This window comes from Ostreococcus lucimarinus, chromosome 9 (assembly GCF_000092065.1).
Source record: "Ostreococcus lucimarinus CCE9901 chromosome 9, complete sequence".
NCBI classification, from domain to species: domain Eukaryota; kingdom Viridiplantae; phylum Chlorophyta; class Mamiellophyceae; order Mamiellales; family Bathycoccaceae; genus Ostreococcus; species Ostreococcus sp. 'lucimarinus'.
In genome coordinates this window covers 244735-261885 of record NC_009363.1, presented here as the reverse complement: position 1 = coordinate 261885, position 17151 = coordinate 244735, and the positions used below count along the sequence as shown (strand labels likewise).

At 58.7% G+C, this 17151-nt stretch overlaps 7 protein-coding genes across 7 annotated transcripts; 3 read left to right on the top strand and 4 right to left on the bottom strand.

Moving 5' to 3' along the window:
* Positions 1-359: 359 nt before the first annotated feature.
* OSTLU_16748 (predicted protein) lies at positions 360-1916 on the top strand (the record flags this gene model as incomplete). Its single annotated transcript, XM_001419721.1, has 1 exon — positions 360-1916. One exon carries the CDS (start codon positions 360-362, stop codon positions 1914-1916), a length of 1557 nt encoding a protein of 518 aa, XP_001419758.1.
* Positions 1917-1957: 41 nt separating this feature from the next.
* On the bottom strand, positions 1958-4555 carry OSTLU_33467 (predicted protein; the record flags this gene model as incomplete). Its single annotated transcript, XM_001419501.1, has 1 exon — positions 1958-4555. One exon carries the CDS (start codon positions 4553-4555, stop codon positions 1994-1996), a length of 2562 nt encoding a protein of 853 aa, XP_001419538.1. The 3' UTR covers positions 1958-1993.
* A 1571-nt stretch (positions 4556-6126) lies between these two features.
* Positions 6127-6903, bottom strand: OSTLU_6758 (predicted protein; the record flags this gene model as incomplete). The annotated part of the gene is made up of 1 exon (XM_001419500.1): positions 6127-6903. A coding segment is annotated over one exon (777 nt), but the record flags the coding sequence as incomplete, so codon positions are not given.
* A 1362-nt stretch (positions 6904-8265) lies between these two features.
* OSTLU_16746 (predicted protein) lies at positions 8266-8886 on the top strand (the record flags this gene model as incomplete). The annotated part of the gene is made up of 2 exons (XM_001419720.1): positions 8266-8573; positions 8691-8886. The coding sequence occupies 2 exons, from the start codon at positions 8266-8268 to the stop codon at positions 8884-8886; spliced, it is 504 nt and encodes a 167-aa protein (XP_001419757.1).
* A 144-nt stretch (positions 8887-9030) lies between these two features.
* Positions 9031-10138, bottom strand: OSTLU_50433 (predicted protein; the record flags this gene model as incomplete). Its single annotated transcript, XM_001419499.1, has 2 exons — positions 9457-10138; positions 9031-9411 (listed from the first exon to the last, which is right to left on the bottom strand). Exons 1-2 carry the CDS (start codon positions 10069-10071, stop codon positions 9031-9033), a joined length of 996 nt encoding a protein of 331 aa, XP_001419536.1. The 5' UTR covers positions 10072-10138.
* A 328-nt stretch (positions 10139-10466) lies between these two features.
* OSTLU_16744 (predicted protein) lies at positions 10467-11927 on the top strand (the record flags this gene model as incomplete). Its single annotated transcript, XM_001419719.1, has 1 exon — positions 10467-11927. One exon carries the CDS (start codon positions 10467-10469, stop codon positions 11925-11927), a length of 1461 nt encoding a protein of 486 aa, XP_001419756.1.
* Positions 11928-11978: 51 nt separating this feature from the next.
* On the bottom strand, positions 11979-15045 carry OSTLU_46542 (predicted protein). Its single transcript, XM_001419498.1, has 2 exons — positions 14953-15045; positions 11979-13737 (listed from the first exon to the last, which is right to left on the bottom strand). Exon 2 carries the CDS (start codon positions 13681-13683, stop codon positions 12046-12048), a length of 1638 nt encoding a protein of 545 aa, XP_001419535.1. The 5' UTR covers positions 13684-13737; positions 14953-15045; the 3' UTR covers positions 11979-12045.
* Between the last annotated feature and the right edge of the window lie 2106 nt (positions 15046-17151).

Below are 17151 nucleotides of genomic sequence, written 5' to 3'. Positions count from 1 at the left end.
TACGCCGCGCGCGCGACGCGTCGCGCGAGGCGACGCGCGAGCGAGCGCGCGCGCGCGACGACGGCGCACCGCGACCGCGCGCGCGAGGCGACGACGCGATGGATAAGAAGCGGCGGCGCGACGACGACGACGGCGACGATGGCGACGGGATGGCGCGCGGAAGACGCGACGGCGACGCGGAGACGTCGCGCGCGAGCGTCTTCAGGTGGACGCTCGATCGCGCGGCGCTGGGACGAGGCGCGGGGAACGATCACGCGAACGCGCGGCGAGTGTACGCGAGCGGGGTGACGCCGAACGCGACGTGTCGCGTGTGCGATTTTCCCGACGTGGCGCCGAGAAAGTTCACGAACGACGGGTCGATGCTGCTGTGCGTGTCGAGACATCAGCAAGAGCTGGTGGGGTACGCGTTCAGGGGAATGCGGGCGTGCCTGAGGCGGGATAAGCGAGGGGAGGTGGTGGCGAGCGAGGCGACGGAGCGGGCGATGGGATCGTTTTGGTCGTACTTTGAAGAGAAGTGGACGACGCATCTGAGCGATGGAGACGACGCGATCGTGAAGGATTTCATGCTCGAGGTGCACGATGGGGAGTACATCGTCGCGGCGAGCGCGACGCCGTTGGATGGGTCGTCGGTCGCCGCGGGAGGGGCGATGCGAGAGGACGAAGACGGGGCGCCGGCGCGAGCGGCGGCGCGAGCGAGAGGGCGACGCGGAACGGAGACGCAGGAGACGTCGGGCGGGATTTCGGGAGCGCCTTCGATGCAGCGCATCGTGTTACATCTCGTGCGCACGAAGACGGGCGAGAAATTGGACTCGTTCACGTTTCGAGACGATTTCATGCACCTGCCGCGGAACGGCGCGGTGAGTCTTCGAGGCGACACGCTCGCGGTGTTGTCGATGAAGCATCAGCGCGTGATTTTTCTGCGAGTGCACGAAGAGGGACGATTCGAAGAAGTCGCATCGATCGGTGAGCACATCACGAACGAGGACAAGGAAACTGTAGCCGCACAAGACGCGCGCGAGCGGGCTTGGATGGACGCCGAACCGCAAGCGGCGGAGAAGGCGCGAACGCGCGCGACGGGATTCGCCGCCTCGGGGCGGTCGATGCTCACCGGATTGACGCAGCGTTTGGTGACATCGTTATATCACGACGCGCGACGATCGTCGAGCCCGGACGCGCTGCGACTGTTGCACCGAAACTTTGAGCGATACGTGTCGTTGGTGATGCTTCGCGTGCGCATCCTGGACGCGAATTTGCTCCTCATCAAGTTTGGCACGCCCGAGTACGCGCTGGCGCGGCGCGGGGACAACGTCATCGGGCCGACGATGTATGGTGTCTTCGATCTGAGTAAGAATGCATTTACGCAGACGGCGACGAGCATGAGCGATACGAATGGAATGGTGGACGAAGAGTTAAACGCTCCGCCGCGCGGCGATTTTCCCTGGGCGCGCTTCGCGGGGAGCCAAGGAGAGGCGCTGGCTGTGTGTAACACGTCCACGGCGGAGATCGATGACGACGATGAGGATGCGTTCAACACCATCGCCACGCGCTTGTTCCGTACGCAAGATTACCCACCGCAGTTCAGGTCGCTGTCGCCGTACTTTGACAAGAGGCTCTTCTCTTACGACGAGCGCACGATCACCGCCATCGACCGCTTGCAGCCGCACGTGGACTTTGGCATTAAATTCGTCAGCGCGCAACAGGGTCAACGGCGTCGCGTGAGTTTCAAGTTAATGCTGAACAACTCCCTGGCGAATAACGGACGAAGCAAGCGACGCGTGCAGTACGTTTTTCATCCCGTGTACCCGTTCGCGATGTCCATTTCCATCGCGTACATGCAACCGACGCTGGTGAACTTTCACGTGCGCTCGGCGCCAGGGGACGAGTTGCTCGAGATAACGCGCGCGGGACTTTTGTAGAAGAAAACATAGAAAACATGTTGTATATTTGATTCATTGTTGTTACGACTCTTTACTCCACGGGTTCCACAAAAGTATCAGATCGAAGTTCGACTGAGAGAGTGCGAGAGAGTCGGGACAGGTGCCGCATCTGCTTCTGGCGTGTTTGGAAGTTGTTCGTTACTTTGTTCGTCCACTTCACTCGTAAATATTTGATGTAGGCTGTTCTTCATGGTTGTCAGCATTTCCATTTTCATCACCGCTTTCTTACGCTGTTCAACACAGTTTTCAACGTAAAGATCGTCTACATCGATGTTATGCTCGTCGCAGTGCCGCCGCATGATTTCATTGAGCTCGCCTGATTCGAAAACTTTGGCAATGCTTGAATCAGCGTAATGAAAGAATATCATTTCGCGCATTTTGCGTGTTATCGAGTTAGTAAAATACGAAGCGGTGATTTGAAAATGCGCATCACGATTCTCTGATACGGCTCCTGTCCTCGTAAGCCACTCAGCAAATTCAGTGGTTACGTTCCGAACACACACCTCGCACCAATCATCAAGAATCACAGAGAGCGATTCGAAAAACACAGAAAATCGCGCATCCTTTGCTTTCAGAACGTCCAATACGTCCGTGATTGATGATTTAAAGAAGGCGCGAGCATTCGTCTGGAAAATCCGAACGACAGACTCGCGCAGATGCAAGACGTTCTCATAATATTTCTCCAGGTCCTCAGATATCTCTAACTTCGCTCTGAAAGCTGGTCGTGCAGGGTGGTAAAGAACAACTACTTCCCCATCTTGTTCGAGACCGCCGCGCGTTGAACGTCGCGCGCGACGAAACGGTCCGCGCTCTGCACGCTGAGTAAAAAGGTTCGGAGCAAAATCAAAACCAGTGCCTGTTCCAACATTATTTGGTGACTGAGAATTCGAATCCTGAGAATCGCTCTCATGGTTCTCTCTCTTCGTCCAAGGAGAACGGTTGTCTGTTGGCACACGCTTGCCCAACGCCGCCAACATGGTCTGAATATCGTGTCTTCTTTGTTGTATCATGTCCTGTGTGATAAAGAATCCAACCAACTTGTCACCACCGCAACCATCGTCGTCGTATGAGCAACGTCGGCCAACGAATAGCAGGCTACCGTTACAAAAAGTCTGATTGAAGTGATCTGAAATTGTGTTTATAGCGTCACGCCGCATTGTCCAAACGCCATTTGATGAGGCATGGGACGGTGTCTCAGGTGTCTGCGTGTCTTGCCCAAAAAGATGTTTGTGCGTGATTTTCACAAACGGCGACCATCTTTTTGTAAAGGTGGGTTCGCCGTAGAACATTCGACCGTCGAATGTCTTTAAAGTGGTTGGAGAAATTGACGGCATTAGCGAGTGGATATCGCTGTGTTGCCAAATCGTAAAGTTTGCGGCGTCGTAGATATCTTGCAGTCCGGCGCTGCCGGATGTCACCGTTGGAACAAACTCAAGAAGTGTTTCAAACGAAGGTTTACACTGCTTCTCTATCTCACTGGAAAAGTAAGAAATAAGTTCATTCAAATCGTTCGGCAGGAACTCGCCCATGTCGCTTAATTCTTGTCGCACTTTCACGAGCTCAGTCTCGATGCGCTCGCGCTCGGCTACGATCCATGGCCCCCTGGTGTACTCGTCAACTTTTTGCACGAGTCTATCGACGAGACTTTCAATGCCACAGCGTTCAGTATGTCCGGAAAGATGCTCAGCAAACCATTCTTTTTCATCTTGGTTGGCCTTCTCGAGTTCTTCTCTCGATTGGTTTTCTCGTGTCGCCGTAACGGTGTCGCGATTCTTGAGAGCCACGTACCCAAGACCGAGCTCCGGCGTATCGTCCGCTTGTGCATTCAAACGTTCGATCAGTCTCGTATATGGTGATTCACGGCGACTGTCTGCTGAAAGATCCGCCATCGTCAAAGCACCAATAGTGAATTGCACTTTATTGTAACGCTGCACCAATTCCATCGCTTGCGAGTTACGAATTCTCGCCTCGCGCGCCGATGCGACGGCGATGACAAACGTATGTGGATGCGCCTTATCATTCAAGAACGATGCCGATAGATTTCTCGTGCGGTCCATCATGTCCGTAGGCTCCCCTGGTATGCTCCCAGCCACGATCCCAGGTAAATCGATCAAATCCAGGTTGACGCACAGCGGAGAGTACAGCTCGATGATTATCCGGTCATCCGTCACGCCCGTCACTTTGCCGTTCGCCGCCGCGACTAGCTCTTCCATCCACGTGCGAACTTGCGCCGGAACTTCATCGGGATGCATCTGTGAGGAAACGTCCGCGTTTAACTTGGAATCCTCGCCCGGCGCCATTTTCATGACGACGTACCCGTCCCTAAACCGCTCTTCCTCCTTTGCCAAACTCTCCCGATCGCGATGCCTCAGCCGCAGCTCGATCGGCACCCGCGTGCACAGTCTCTCGTCGCTCGGAAACACGCTCATCATCGCCACGCGCTCGAGCGTGGAGGATTTCCCAGAGGACTCTTCACCGATGCAGACGATCCGGGGCACGCTGTACCGGAGGGCCGGATCGCCTTCGATCTCCGGCGCGCACGCGGCTTCGACTTCTCGAAGGCGACTGAGGTGTTCGAACCATGACCTGCGGAAGCGTTCTTCGAGCGGGTTCGACATCGCGCGCGCGACGCGCGGTGGCGCCGCGCCGGCGCGCGCTCGTCTCCGAGTTCTGCGCGCGATCGCGATTCTCTGAAAATCCGGGCACCGGGGGGGAGTTGAGGGACGATTGCGGGCACCTCTATCACAACGCGAGAGCTAAGGCGAGGCGAGGAACGAACGCTTCGCGCGTCGCGTTAATCGCCGATGAGATCGAGCCTGTGCGTCGGGTCGTTTTGCACGAAGACGTACACGGTATCGTCGCGACCTCGGCAAATTTGCATGTCCGGATCGAGATACGTCACCGTCAGGGCGGAGTAGTTGCGCTCTTCGTTGGATAACGAAATCCCGAACACTTTAGATATGGGAGCCAGGGGAATATCGAGCTCGAACGAAGAATCAGTTCTGTACGATACGCTCGCTCGCAGACGTCTCAGAGGCCACCCTCGGTCGATTTCGCACCGCTCGGTGTCGAGATCGTAGCTAAAGAATGTGGTCGCGCCCTTCTGTTTCATCATGTTGATGCCTTCCGTTCCCAGAATCTGCGGACAATTCGTGAACGCGCAGCTCCAAAGGCCGAGCATCAGAGTGCTCTTCGCTCCTTTTTTTGTGGGATTCAACGCCTCGAGCGTGGCGATTGCCTCGTTGATGCGCTCGAGCGTGTCTGGACTACATTCGCGGCCGCCGTCGACATCCACCAATTCCAAAAGTAAGCGCGCTTTCGACGCATCGCGATCAGCCTCTTGACGACGACGCAAAACTTCCGCTCCGCCCAGCGTGGCGACGGTTTTAAGCGCCGAGGCGACGAAGCCGGCGAAGAGATTTGCACCGTTCACCGCGTCCTTAGTTGTTACGCCAGTCTCCTCCACTTGGCGCTTTTCCTGTACGCGCGCTTCTTTTTCAGACTTTCGGGCGTCACTCTTCGCCTTTTGAGCGGCTTTCTTGAGAGATGTACGAGCCTTGATGATGTTTGTCTCAGAACGAATGCGTTCCTTCTCGTCTTCCTCGGCGTCGGTGGACGTCGCGCGGTCGTCAACTTTGACAACTTTTGCAGCCATTTTTGCCGTGCTTTTCTTTTCAACCTTTGCGAGCTCCGCCTTGGCGGCTTGGTACTCGAGCTGCAGTCTTTTCAAACGCTCTTGATTCGCGCGTTGGCGTTCAAGCAACTCTTGCGATTGCTTTGCGGCCAACGCTTCGATCGCGTCGAGCTGCGCCTGCCTCTCGTCGGTTGTGGTCTCACTTTCCACCGACGAAGACGTCGTCGACGCCGCGTCTCTAGCTTCGTTCGCTTCAATTTCTTGCGGCGTGAGCGCTTCGCTGACGCGTTGTGTGCCTTGCGCCACTGCTCTGACCAATCCGAGCAATTTTTCCTCAGTTTCGACCTTCAACTCGAGCTCAGCCTCGAGCTCAGCTTCCGCCTCTCTGCGCTCGTCTTCGGTCTTTTGTCTTAAAAGCACTTGATACTCCGCTTTTTCTTTCGCTGCCTGAACCTTTGCTGTGGCCTTGGCTTTAGCTTCTTCTTTCAGCTTGCGCTTTGCTTCCGCCTCTGCCTCCGCCTTGGCTTTGGCTTCGCGTCTCAATACCGGAAGCACGTACCTTTCTATAGCCACAGCCACGGCGTCATCATCGTTCGTTTCGTCCAAAACAATATCCGCCACCGCTTTCGTGGCGTCGCTCGCATTTCCGACGGCGACGCCGACACCCGCGTAGGTTAGCATTTCCTTGTCGTTTTCACCGTCGCCCAGCGCCAGGACGTTGGCTAAATCGATTTCCAACGACTCACACAGCTCGCGAACAGCGGCGCCTTTGCTCGCACCTTTCGGTAAGAATTCTAACATACCGGACACGGCCACGGTAACATCGCATGCGTCGGAGAGCGAGCTTCCGCGCACCTCGAGGCGGTATCGTTGCACGTCGGCGTCGTCGCAAAAGAGTAACAACTTGTTGACGTCGTACTCATCGCTCTTGGCCAATAAATCTCCGCACTCCACCGGTTCTGGCTCGCCGTAGTCTAAGACTTTGTCCGTGAGCTCATTTCGCGTCGAACACACGATCTTAGTGTCGCAAAACGCCACAATCGTGCAGTCTCGCGCTTGCGCAAAGCGCAAAATATCCTTCACGTACGCCTTATCCAGCGTCCGACTCTTGATCGTCTTCCCGAGTCCGTCGCACGTGATGAGACCTTGTATGAATAACCCAGGCATCTTCTTGTTATCCCGCCCGAGCTCGTCGTACAGCTTGCGCGCCCACGGCCCTCTGGTCTTCCCCGTGGCGACGACGGTGCGCACGCCCAACTCCGCCGCTTCCCGCAGCGCCGCCGCCGTCCTCTCGCTCAACCGCTGCTTCGAGTCCAACAGCGTTCCATCGACATCAGTGACGATTAATTTAACGTCGTACTCCACCCCATCGTTCGCCTCGACGCGCGCGGGCTCGCTCGAGCGCCGTCGTCCCGCCGCGCTCTCGCGCGAACGCGCCGCGGAGCCCGTCCCGAGCGCCGCGTTCGCCGCGTCCACCGCCGTTCGCGCCCGCGTGCGCAGACTGTCGGGTCCCGCGGTGCGTTCGTCGTCCGCGCGCTCCGACGCTCTCGCCGTCGCGTCGCGTCGCGCGCGACGCGTCGCGCGGTGCGCGCGCGCGGGGACACCCGGTCGCGCAGCGTTTCGCACGCCGATGCCGCGCGCGCGCGTCGCGACGCGCGCGGTGGCCGACGTCGCGTCCATGGCGCTCGTGCGCGCGCGCGCGCGTCCGGCGGCGCGCGCGCGCGCGGAGGTTTGCCGGGGTCGGGGTCGACTTTCTAGAAAGATATTCCGCGGACGACGCTGACTGTGCGGCGACCGACGCGCGGATGGTTTTTTGAACCGACGCCCGGATGGTTTTTTGAATCGCACAAAGTGTTGAAATGGACACGTCTGAACGCTACGTGAGCTACTCGTCGACGTCGACGTCGACGTCTTTTTTCGCGCCGCGATCGTCGTCGTCGCGCGGTGGGTCCGCCGTCGCCGCGGCGAACTCGTCCCGAAACCTGCTTGAAGACGCGTACAACAGCGGCCAGCGCGCTGTGAGACCGAGTTTCGCGTCCTCTTTGTACGACGTCCTGTCGAAGCCTTTGAAAAACTTTCTCCCCAGGCTCGCGTACGTCGCCGCGACGCCGAGCGCGAGGCACGTCGCGAGGAACCCCGAGCTCGAGCCGACCGCCGAGCCGACGCGAGCGCCTCGCGCGGGCGCGCCTCCGTACGTCGTCACCCGCTCGCTGACGTAATACCTGTGCACCCCACCTCCGGGTAGAAGCTTTTCTCCGCGCTCCTCTCGTCGCCAATCGTCCCCGATTCCCGCGTCGCGCGGCGCCGCTCGCCGCCGCTCGAGCGCCTCGCGCCGGCGTCCCTCGAGCGCCCTCGACTCGCGCGCCGCGCGCTCGAACATCCACCGCGTCTCTCGCTCGAGATCGCGAAACATCGCGTCGAACGAGTCCGTCCCGTCGCTTTCGCGTCCGCCGCGCGCGCGCGCGACGGCGCGTCGTTCGACGGTCGTCGAAACCGTTCCACACCGATCGCGAATCCTCGCGCCGCGCGCGCGCGCCGCGAGTCCTCGCGCCGTCGCGCCGCTCGTCGACGCCTCGATGCGCGCGCTTCGCGCGCTTCGCGCGCGCGCCGAGACGACGGCGCGCATGACGCGCCGACGGCGGCGAAATGCCGCGCGCGTCGAGTCGCGCCCCGCGCGCGACATCGCGACGCGCCATGGACGCGCTCTCGTCCACGCTCTCCACCGCGGCGTCCGCGGTGAGCGACACGGTGACGCAGGGCGCGATGCACGCGCTCGTCGGCGGCGGCGACGGCGCGGGGGGGGGCGAAGTCGCGAGTTTCATCGCGAAGCGCGGGACGCACTTCGTCGATGGGTTCGCGCGCGCGTGCGTCGACGCGACGGCGGCGAACGTGCGAGACGCGGCGGAGGTGCTGCGAACGACGACGCTGAACGCGGCGATACAGAGCGAGGCGAGCGCGACGAGCGATTTGCCGACGCTCGAGCGGGCGGTGAAGGCGATGAGGTGCGATTGGTGTTGCGAGCCGAGCGAGCGCGCGCGAGGACTCGACGGCGACGCGTAACGACGAAGGCGCGCGGGTGACTGACGAATGCGTCGACGTGCGCTTCGGATGACGCGCAGTTCGAGCGCGAAGACGGCGATTGAGAATTACGATAGACGCTCGCGAGCGATGCCGCAGCTGCGATACGAGTTGTTGGAGAATTTGAGCGAGAAGAAGTTGGCGCTGGAGAAGAAAATAGAGGCGGCGAACGCGCCGAGAGAGCTGGCGAGGCGGCAGATGTTGAAAGAAATCATGAGCAAACCGAGGCGAGGGTAGCGAAAGACGCAGACAGTAGCGAGTGCATGTATACTACACAATAGTCCCGCGCTTCGTCTTTCTAGTCACTTGTATCGCTCGCGACGTCGACATCTCCATGGACGCGACGCGCGCTCGACAAATCTATGCTTGCATCCAATAAATCTACGCTCGACCTTTTCTATTCCCGATCGTCGCCTCTCGTTGCGCGCTTTCGCACGCCCTGGCGTACGCGGCGCCTTCTAAACATTCCCCGTCTGAAATCCCCGTGTTCACGCGCATCTTTTCCAAGTGCGAGCTCGAATGCACGGGGAGGAACCACATGAAAACGTTCTCTCCAAACACTTCCTTGAAGTTTCTGAACCTTCCCAAGTCGTACTTCCACGGAAGCGTCTTTTTCTTTTCGTACATTTCGATCGTCGTCATGTTGCTCAGGATCAAGTTACCGTGCATCACTAAAAAGCCCAGTAACGACGCCGAGAACGCCACGTTGACTATAAACGTCACAAACACCACCGCTAACTCCGTTCCTTCCGCCGGATCGACCTTCGCGTCCGCCCCTTGGCTTCCCGCAGCCTGACTCTCCTCGACGTCTTTGAAGAAATCTATAAAATTGCTCAACAGTAAAATCGCATCCAGCACCGTCGCCAAGAACGTGTACGCCAAAAACTGCAGAAAAAATTTATAGTTATACGCCCCCACGCAATTCGCGACCCACACGCAGTGATGATCCATCTTCAACACGCATCGTTTGCACACCGAGCAGTGGTGCGTCCGCGTCGGCTTCCACGCCGCGCACTTTTTACAAAACCGCCGTCTCTTTTCGCTGTTCGACTTCTTCGCCTCCGACGCCGCCTCCTCGGGATCCTCCGGCGCCGGCGTCCACCCCCTCGGCACGTCTCCCGGCGCCGTCAGCACGCACGCAAAGTACGACCACAGCAGCATGAACGCGAAGACGTGATACGCGCACAGCGCCCCCGTCGCCACGCCCGCGTCCTCCCCCCCCTCCGCCGCCAACGGTCCGTACACGACGACCACCGTGGCGTAGTACGTCAGCCCGACGATCGCCAGCACGACGAGCACCATGAACGACCCGAGCGCGCGGCACGCGTCGCACGCGCGCGACGCGAACACGTTTCGATCGCCACCCATGGCGTTCACCGTCGCGTCGTCCGTCTCGCGCGTCCGTCGCGCGGGCGACGCCATCGCGCGCGCGCGTCGTCGGAATCGAGTCCGAGCGACCGCGGCGACGCGCGCGCGACGCGACCGCGCGCGTCGCGGTGTGCGCGCGCCGTCACAATCGCGGGGGTGTTACGACTCTCTCGACGGGTCGTGACTCAACGCGAACGAGAGACTCCTTAAATACGACACTTTCGCTATATAAAACGACGAGGCCGCCTCGACCGCGCGCCGCGCGCGCGATCGCGCGACGCGCGCGCGCGCGAACGCGCCGCGATCGCCGACGCGGCGAATCGCGAGATAAAAATAATCCGCGGAATTCGACGGCGTCGAACTCGCGCGCGGAAGGCGACGAACGCGTCGAATCGAAACGAAACATCGAAACGAATCGAACGACGACGACCCGCGCGACGACGACGACGATGCGCGACGACGACCGCACGTACGACGCGGCGGTGCGCGAGCTCGCGAAGACGATCACGGGTAAAAAACGCGCGGACCCGGGCGCGGTGACGTGGGAGGCGCAGTTCGCGCAGCTGGAGACGTACGTCTCGAGGCTGGACCTGCGAGGGCGCGTCGACGCGCTCGACGTGGTGCACGTGGCGGGGACGAAGGGGAAGGGATCGACGTGCGCGATGGTGGAGGGGATGCTCAGGGCGAGCGGGACGCGGGTGGGGACGTTCACGAGCCCGCACTTGATGGACGTGCGAGAACGATTTCGGATCGACGGGGCGATGGTGGACGAGGAGACGTTCGCGAGGGAGTTTTGGTGGACGCGGGACGCGATCGCGGCGCGGTGCGGAGATCTGGGGATGCCGGCGTACTTTAGGTTTTTGACGCTGTTGGGGCTGCGAATTTTCTCGAGCGCGGGGGTGGAGGCGTGCGTGCTGGAGGTGGGGTTGGGGGGGCGCCTGGACGCGACGAACGTGGTGCGCGCGCCGGCGGCGTGCGGGATCACGTCGCTCGGGATGGATCACGTGGATATTTTAGGGGATACTTTGGGGAAAATCGCGACGGAGAAGGCGGGGATCATGAAGCCGGGCGTGCGAACGTTTACGGCGCCGCAAAAACCCGAGGCGATGGTCGCGCTCGAGCGTCGCGCCGCCGAGGTTGGTTCGCCGTTAGTCGTCGCGAGAGATTTAGACAGCTATGAGGGCGGGAGTGAGATCGAAGTCGGGTTGGCGGGACCGCACCAACGCGTCAACGCCGCCGTCGCCGTGGAGTTGGTGCGGGAGTGGGCGAACGCCACGAACCAGCCGTGGGCGGAGGAGATGGAGGCTTCGTTCGCGCGAAACGAGTTACCGGAGAGCTTTCGCGTCGGGTTAGAGAAGACGACGTGGCCGGGTCGATCGCAGGTGATGCACGATCCCGATGTGATGAACTTGACGTTTTATCTCGACGGCGCGCACACCATCGAATCCATGCGCCACAGCGCCGAATGGTTTACGAGCACCGCGCGAGCGGTGACGGCGGAGCACAACATCATGCTTTTCAACTGCATGGATGATCGCAAACCGGAGGATTTACTCGAACCGGTCGCGGATGTTTTCCACACGACTTCAAACGTACAGTTAGAGCGCGCTATTTTTAGCCCGCCGGATAGCACCACGAGCGGGTTAGACAAGTGCGGGGACGCAAAGGCGACCTCTTGGCAAGACAGGTGTGCGCGTACGTGGGACGATATCATCGTCAAACGTGCGAACGTGCTCGCAGAAAAAGCTCAAGACACTCGAGGTGTCGTGGTTTCGAGCATTCATCAAGCGCTCAGTCTCATTCGACATCGAGCGCGAGAGGTGGCGCCGGCGCGCGTCAACGTCCTCGTCACTGGCAGTCTGTATTTGGTCGGCGACGTCCTGAGGCATCTAAAGAAGTGCGTGAAATAGAGAGGAGAGTAGGCGTTTGATACAATCACGGTTCTAGTCGAATAGGGTTCTAGTCCACACGACGGATAAAAGAATGTAATCTACTGCGAATTTATTTGAAAAAAGGGTGACACCGCGCTCAATAGAAGCTTTGCTGTTGCCAGTTCATGCTCGTCGCGTTGGCGCCACCGCCGCGTCCGCCGCCGCGACCGCCGCCGCGACCACCGCCGCCACCACGACCACCGCCGCGACCACCGCGACCACCGCCACCACCGCCGAATCCACCACTGCCGCGGTCACCACCGAAGCCGCCGCCACCGCGACCGCCGCCACCGCCGCCACGACCGCCGCCGCCGCCGCCGCGACCGCCGCCGCCGCCGCCGCCCAACTCGGAGACAATGTTCAAGTTCGCGGTGAACCCCTTGAGACCCATCTTACCCACAGTCTTCTTCAAAAGACCGGGCAAACTTTCGCACTGCAAGGTCTCCAAGGCGTAGTTGTTGGCTGCAAAGATCAAATCGTCCTTGCTCCACTTCATCTTTCCGCTCGAGCCGTTGTAAAAGCCCAACCATGCGCTGTATGCTTGCGCCTTGGTATCCGGATTGATTCTGCTGATGGCCTTGCGCACGCGCTGGTCGACTTGAGAATCAATCGCAGGGTTTAAGACTTCGATGGGTAAGTCACGAACGCCGTTGAGGAAAAACTTCTCCGCGGGATCGAGCATGAGCAAGCCTTTGCCCGTCTTGCCTGCGCGCCCGGTTCGACCAAGACGATGAATGTATTGCTCGCGAGCAGACGGAACACCGATTTGAATAACCATCGTCACGTCTGGAAAGTCCATACCGCGTGCGGTGACATCAGAAGACATCATGACCGCCGCGCGGGCTTCGCGGAACTTATCCGCCGCCTTCGTACGAACAGCCTGAGACTTGCGGCTGTGAATCTCAAAGACGGGTTTGCCGCACGCCTCGAACATTTCTGACGCGAGTTGCGTCGAACGAGCGGTGGGAAAGAATACCATGATCTTGTGATTTGGTTCCTCCGCCTGATGTTCTTCAATAGCTTGCGTCATCAGCGTCAAGTGGTCGTGAAACGAGGCGACGATGAGCGATTGCTTAACTTGCAAATTCGTCGCCGGTGCGTCGTCGCCGACGCAGTCGATGTACTGATGACCCGGTCGCAAAGCGTTGGCAGCGATTTGATGCACCGTTTTCGGCACCGTGGCGGAGAACAACAACGTCTGTCGCTGCGTAGGCAAATAAGACAAAATTTTTTCCAAGCTCGGTCGGAAACCCATGTCGAGAAGCTGATCCGCCTCGTCGAGCACCAAGACGTCGAGGTTTTGGCACGCGCGCGCCAAGTTGCTCGACTCAAAGTGATCGATCAACCGTCCGGGAGTAGCGACCAAAAATTCAACCCCTTGCGACGTCAATCGCTTTCGTTCGCTGTTAATGTTCGTCCCACCGAAGACAACCTGGCAATTGAACGGATGATACGTCAACAAACTCTTCGCCTCCTCGCCGATTTGCGACGCCAACTCTCTCGTCGGCGAAATTACCAGGCACGACACGTCCCCCTTTCGCGGCGCTCCTTGTTTTGCCAACCGTTCGATCGCCGGCAACAAAAATCCAACCGTTTTCCCGCTTCCCGTCTTCGCGCGCGCGAGCACATCCAATCCTCGCATGATGTGCGGCAGCGTCGAATCTTGCACCGCCGTCGCGTGCGTGAATCCCATCACCTCGTGAATCGCTCGCATCGACGCCTCCGTGAGTCCCATGTTCGCGAACGCCGCCGTCGTGCTCGGCGCGTTCCCCGTCGCGACTTCCACGATCTGCGCCTGCGCGAGCGCGCCTCCGTGCGTGTTTTTCATCAAATTCGGTCGCGGTGGCGGCGCGCTCGATCTCGGCGCGTCGTCCTGACCTTCCCACGGCTTCTCGAGTCGATCGTTCACGTGCGTTCGAGCGCCATCGCTGCGCGGACGGGGCGCGCCGCCGTTGCCTCGACCGCCTCGAGGGCGCTTGCGCGGTTGTCCGCGCCCACCGGCGTCGGGACCGTCGCGAAACATGTCGCGATTCGCGTCCGGGGTCGCGCGCGCGGCGAAAACGATCGACGACGACGACGCGTGGAGCGCGCGACGGGGCGCGGAGCGCGTGGTGGTGAACGCGCGTAGGCCACTGATGAGGGTCAAACGTTGCGCGAACAGAGAGGTGGTCGTTCGCATGCGCCCGAGTGGGCGAGTGGGGATGTTTTTACAACGGGGACCTCAGACGTCGGCTACGGCGTCGGCGACGGCGTCGGCGACGAGCATGGTGACGTCAGAGGTGGGCTCGGGCTCGGGCCGAGGGGGCTCGAGCTCTTGGCGAGGTTCGACGTCGGCGTCGGCGTCGGCGTCGGCGTCGGCGTCGGCGACGGCTTCCGTCGCGTTTGTCGCCGCGGATTTTTTTGAGCGACCGCGACTGACTTTCGCGCGTTTCGTTTTCGCGACGTCCGAACGCAACCTTCTCAGCTCTCCGATGGCGATTTCGGCTTCGCGTTCGGCTTCATCGATATCGGTCACTTCACGTTGGAGCACGGCGCTCATCACGCGCAGGATGTATTCTGTCGAATCAGCGTTGCCAATGTCGCGCTTGCCCATTTCATCCGCGAGCTGGCTCGTCTCTTTGCGGTAATTGACCACTTCACAGGCGTGATCCGCCTTGAGTTTCTCACATCGAACAATCGTAGTGGTGAGCTCCTCGTACGTTTCCTTGACGAGCTTTAGTTGTTCTGGATCGGTCGTCTGGCCTTCGGCGACGAGCGCGCTTTCGACCAAATTGCTGTGCTTTGTTTTCAGCTCGGCAATTTTTGCCGTTAGCTTGGTGACTTCCGCGTGAAGTTTAGCGACGACAGGCACGCTCGGGTCTTCCATGTCCGTTGGTGTGCTACCAGAATCAATCGCATCGATCAGAGCTTGCAATGAATTGCGTCGTTGGACAGCGAACTCGTACAGTCGTGCCGTAGATTCTGTCTTCGTTACCACATGAAGACGCCGCGCAGTGACGAGGACGATTTCGGTGAAGTTGGTTGGCGTAGACTTTTGCGGCGAATTCACAGCCTCGGTACCTTCTTTCGCTTCGTCGACGACAGCATCGTTGTCCTTCTTCGAGGTCTCTTCTTCGACGTTTTCTAAACCACCCGGGCATAACTTGATTTCCCCTTTTGCCAAGAGTTCAATCGTCGGCGCAGAGCATCTGATGAACGCATCCTTCAACGCGTTACCAAGAATCTTCAAACGATTCATGCCTGATTCTTTCACTTGCGCGTCGGCTTCAGGTTCGATTTCCCTGAAACGTTTTTGACAGAGGGATAGCCGTGCGGCGAGCGTATTCAAGTCAGATTTGGCTTCCAAGTCGGTTATGCACTCGAGAGCGTACTGTTCGAAATTCATCTCTGGTGATGACTTCGTGAACTTGCTCGCGCTACTGAACGCCGTCTTGTAAGGTTCCTTGACGAGATCAGGGCCTTCGTCGGTGCGGCTTTCCTCGACTTCAAGTTGTGTGAAAGCCTCGTCGACATTTTGCTCCCAAGACAACATATTTCCTCGAGCGGGAACCGCGAAGTCAAACCAAACATTGTACGCTTGTTCGAGGTACACATCTAGTTTGGTCGATGCGACCGACGCCGCTTGTGGCGTACCCGCTTCTGTATTCGCGCCTTCTTTTCCAGCGAGCATGGACGCTTGTTCTTTCTGCAATGATTCTTGAATTCTTCGACCCACAACCGAGAGCCTTGCCGCAAGGGCTCGCAACAAAAGTCCGAAAGCAAAGAAGCGCACGTCTTGTGAGTTCGCGATGATTGGCAGACGCGTTTTCGTGGCGGTTTTGGAATAGTCCGTGATGTAAGAAACTACCGCCGCAAGTGTACCCATGTCCTCGTTTGTGTAAAGCAACGTCAAGTACAAGCGAAGCGTACGGCGAACGTTCGCTATGAAGCGTCGTCGAGATTCGCTGATACCGCACTCATACGCAATATTTCCGTCGACCGTCTCCACGGGAGTCTTGATGCCCAAATTTGTGTCATCGATTTCAGTCATGAAAATCTTGAACGTTCCAGTCCGAGGACTTTTGAATAGAGGGTTCAGGTACTCCAAAGCTTTTTGACAGTGCCCGAGTTCTCCCGGAGACTTTTTCAAGCGAGCCCACGCAAGACGATAGCTCGCCTTGTGGAACTTGGGATAATTCTTGTTGATGAAGAGCAACGCTACGATGCAATCTCGATATGCACCGATCCAACTATTTTGCATGTCTCCTGGGTTAAACGGTTGCTTGAGTACGCAAAGCGTGATTGCTTGTGACTCTGGAGTCATCTTCTTTCTTCCGCTAACCTCGATGGACAAGAGCATGTGCAAACGAATATTCGTCACTTGATAGATTGCTTCCAAACAGCCCGGCTTTATCGCGAGCGCCTGTGCGTGGGTTTCGAGAACGTGTGATAAAGGTTGGCCATCTTTTTTCGCGATCTTCGCCAGGTAGTGGGGGTATATCCAATTGTCGGGATAAGCTTCGGAAGCTTTCGTGAACGCTTGTTTGCACAACGCAAGCGTGGATGCGTACGTAGGAGTAGTTTTGACCAAAGCAAACTTGCGAGAGTCGTATATTGGTGGAGCATCCTGTACGAGCTCGTACGCAGTTTGGCCGAGGCGCTCGTAAATTTGTGACCGCACCCACTCCGTCTCCGGGTGTCCAGGATAATGAGTCATTGTTAAAGCCTCTTCCGCCGCAATCAACGCCCGTCGAATCGCCAGCTGCGTCGACTGAAGCATTGTCAACATTGGAGACGCGCGGAAGGTGCCGACTGCCAAGATTTTGGCGGCATCGTTAAGAACGATATCTTTGATGTTATCCAGGTGATCGGCCAGCGCGATCCAACTTTGCGGGCGCGTGGGATTGTACTCGACGTCAAACTTGTACAGCTTCGTCACCTCCTCGCTCTTGGCCGCCACAGCAGATTGCTGCGCCGTGGGAGTCGACGATGCAACACTTCCAAGCAACGCATGAAGTTGATCATAATCTGTTTGTTCGTCCTCGAGCAATGTTTCGAGCGCAACAACGTCCATGTCTGCACAAAATTGCAAGAAAGTTTTGTAAAAGCTCGCAAACAACGAAATTTTCTCATCGGATTGAACGGTGCGAAGCGCACGGTCTGTAGTTGGAGTACTCGTGAGATAATGCATGACGTCTGTAGTGACAACCGGAGTCGGCGGCGC

Excerpts from the sequence above, each read along its gene's own strand:
- OSTLU_46542 (XM_001419498.1), bottom strand. The coding sequence starts at position 13,683 with ATGGGACTCACGGAGGCGTCGATGCGAGCGATTCACGAGGTGATGGGA.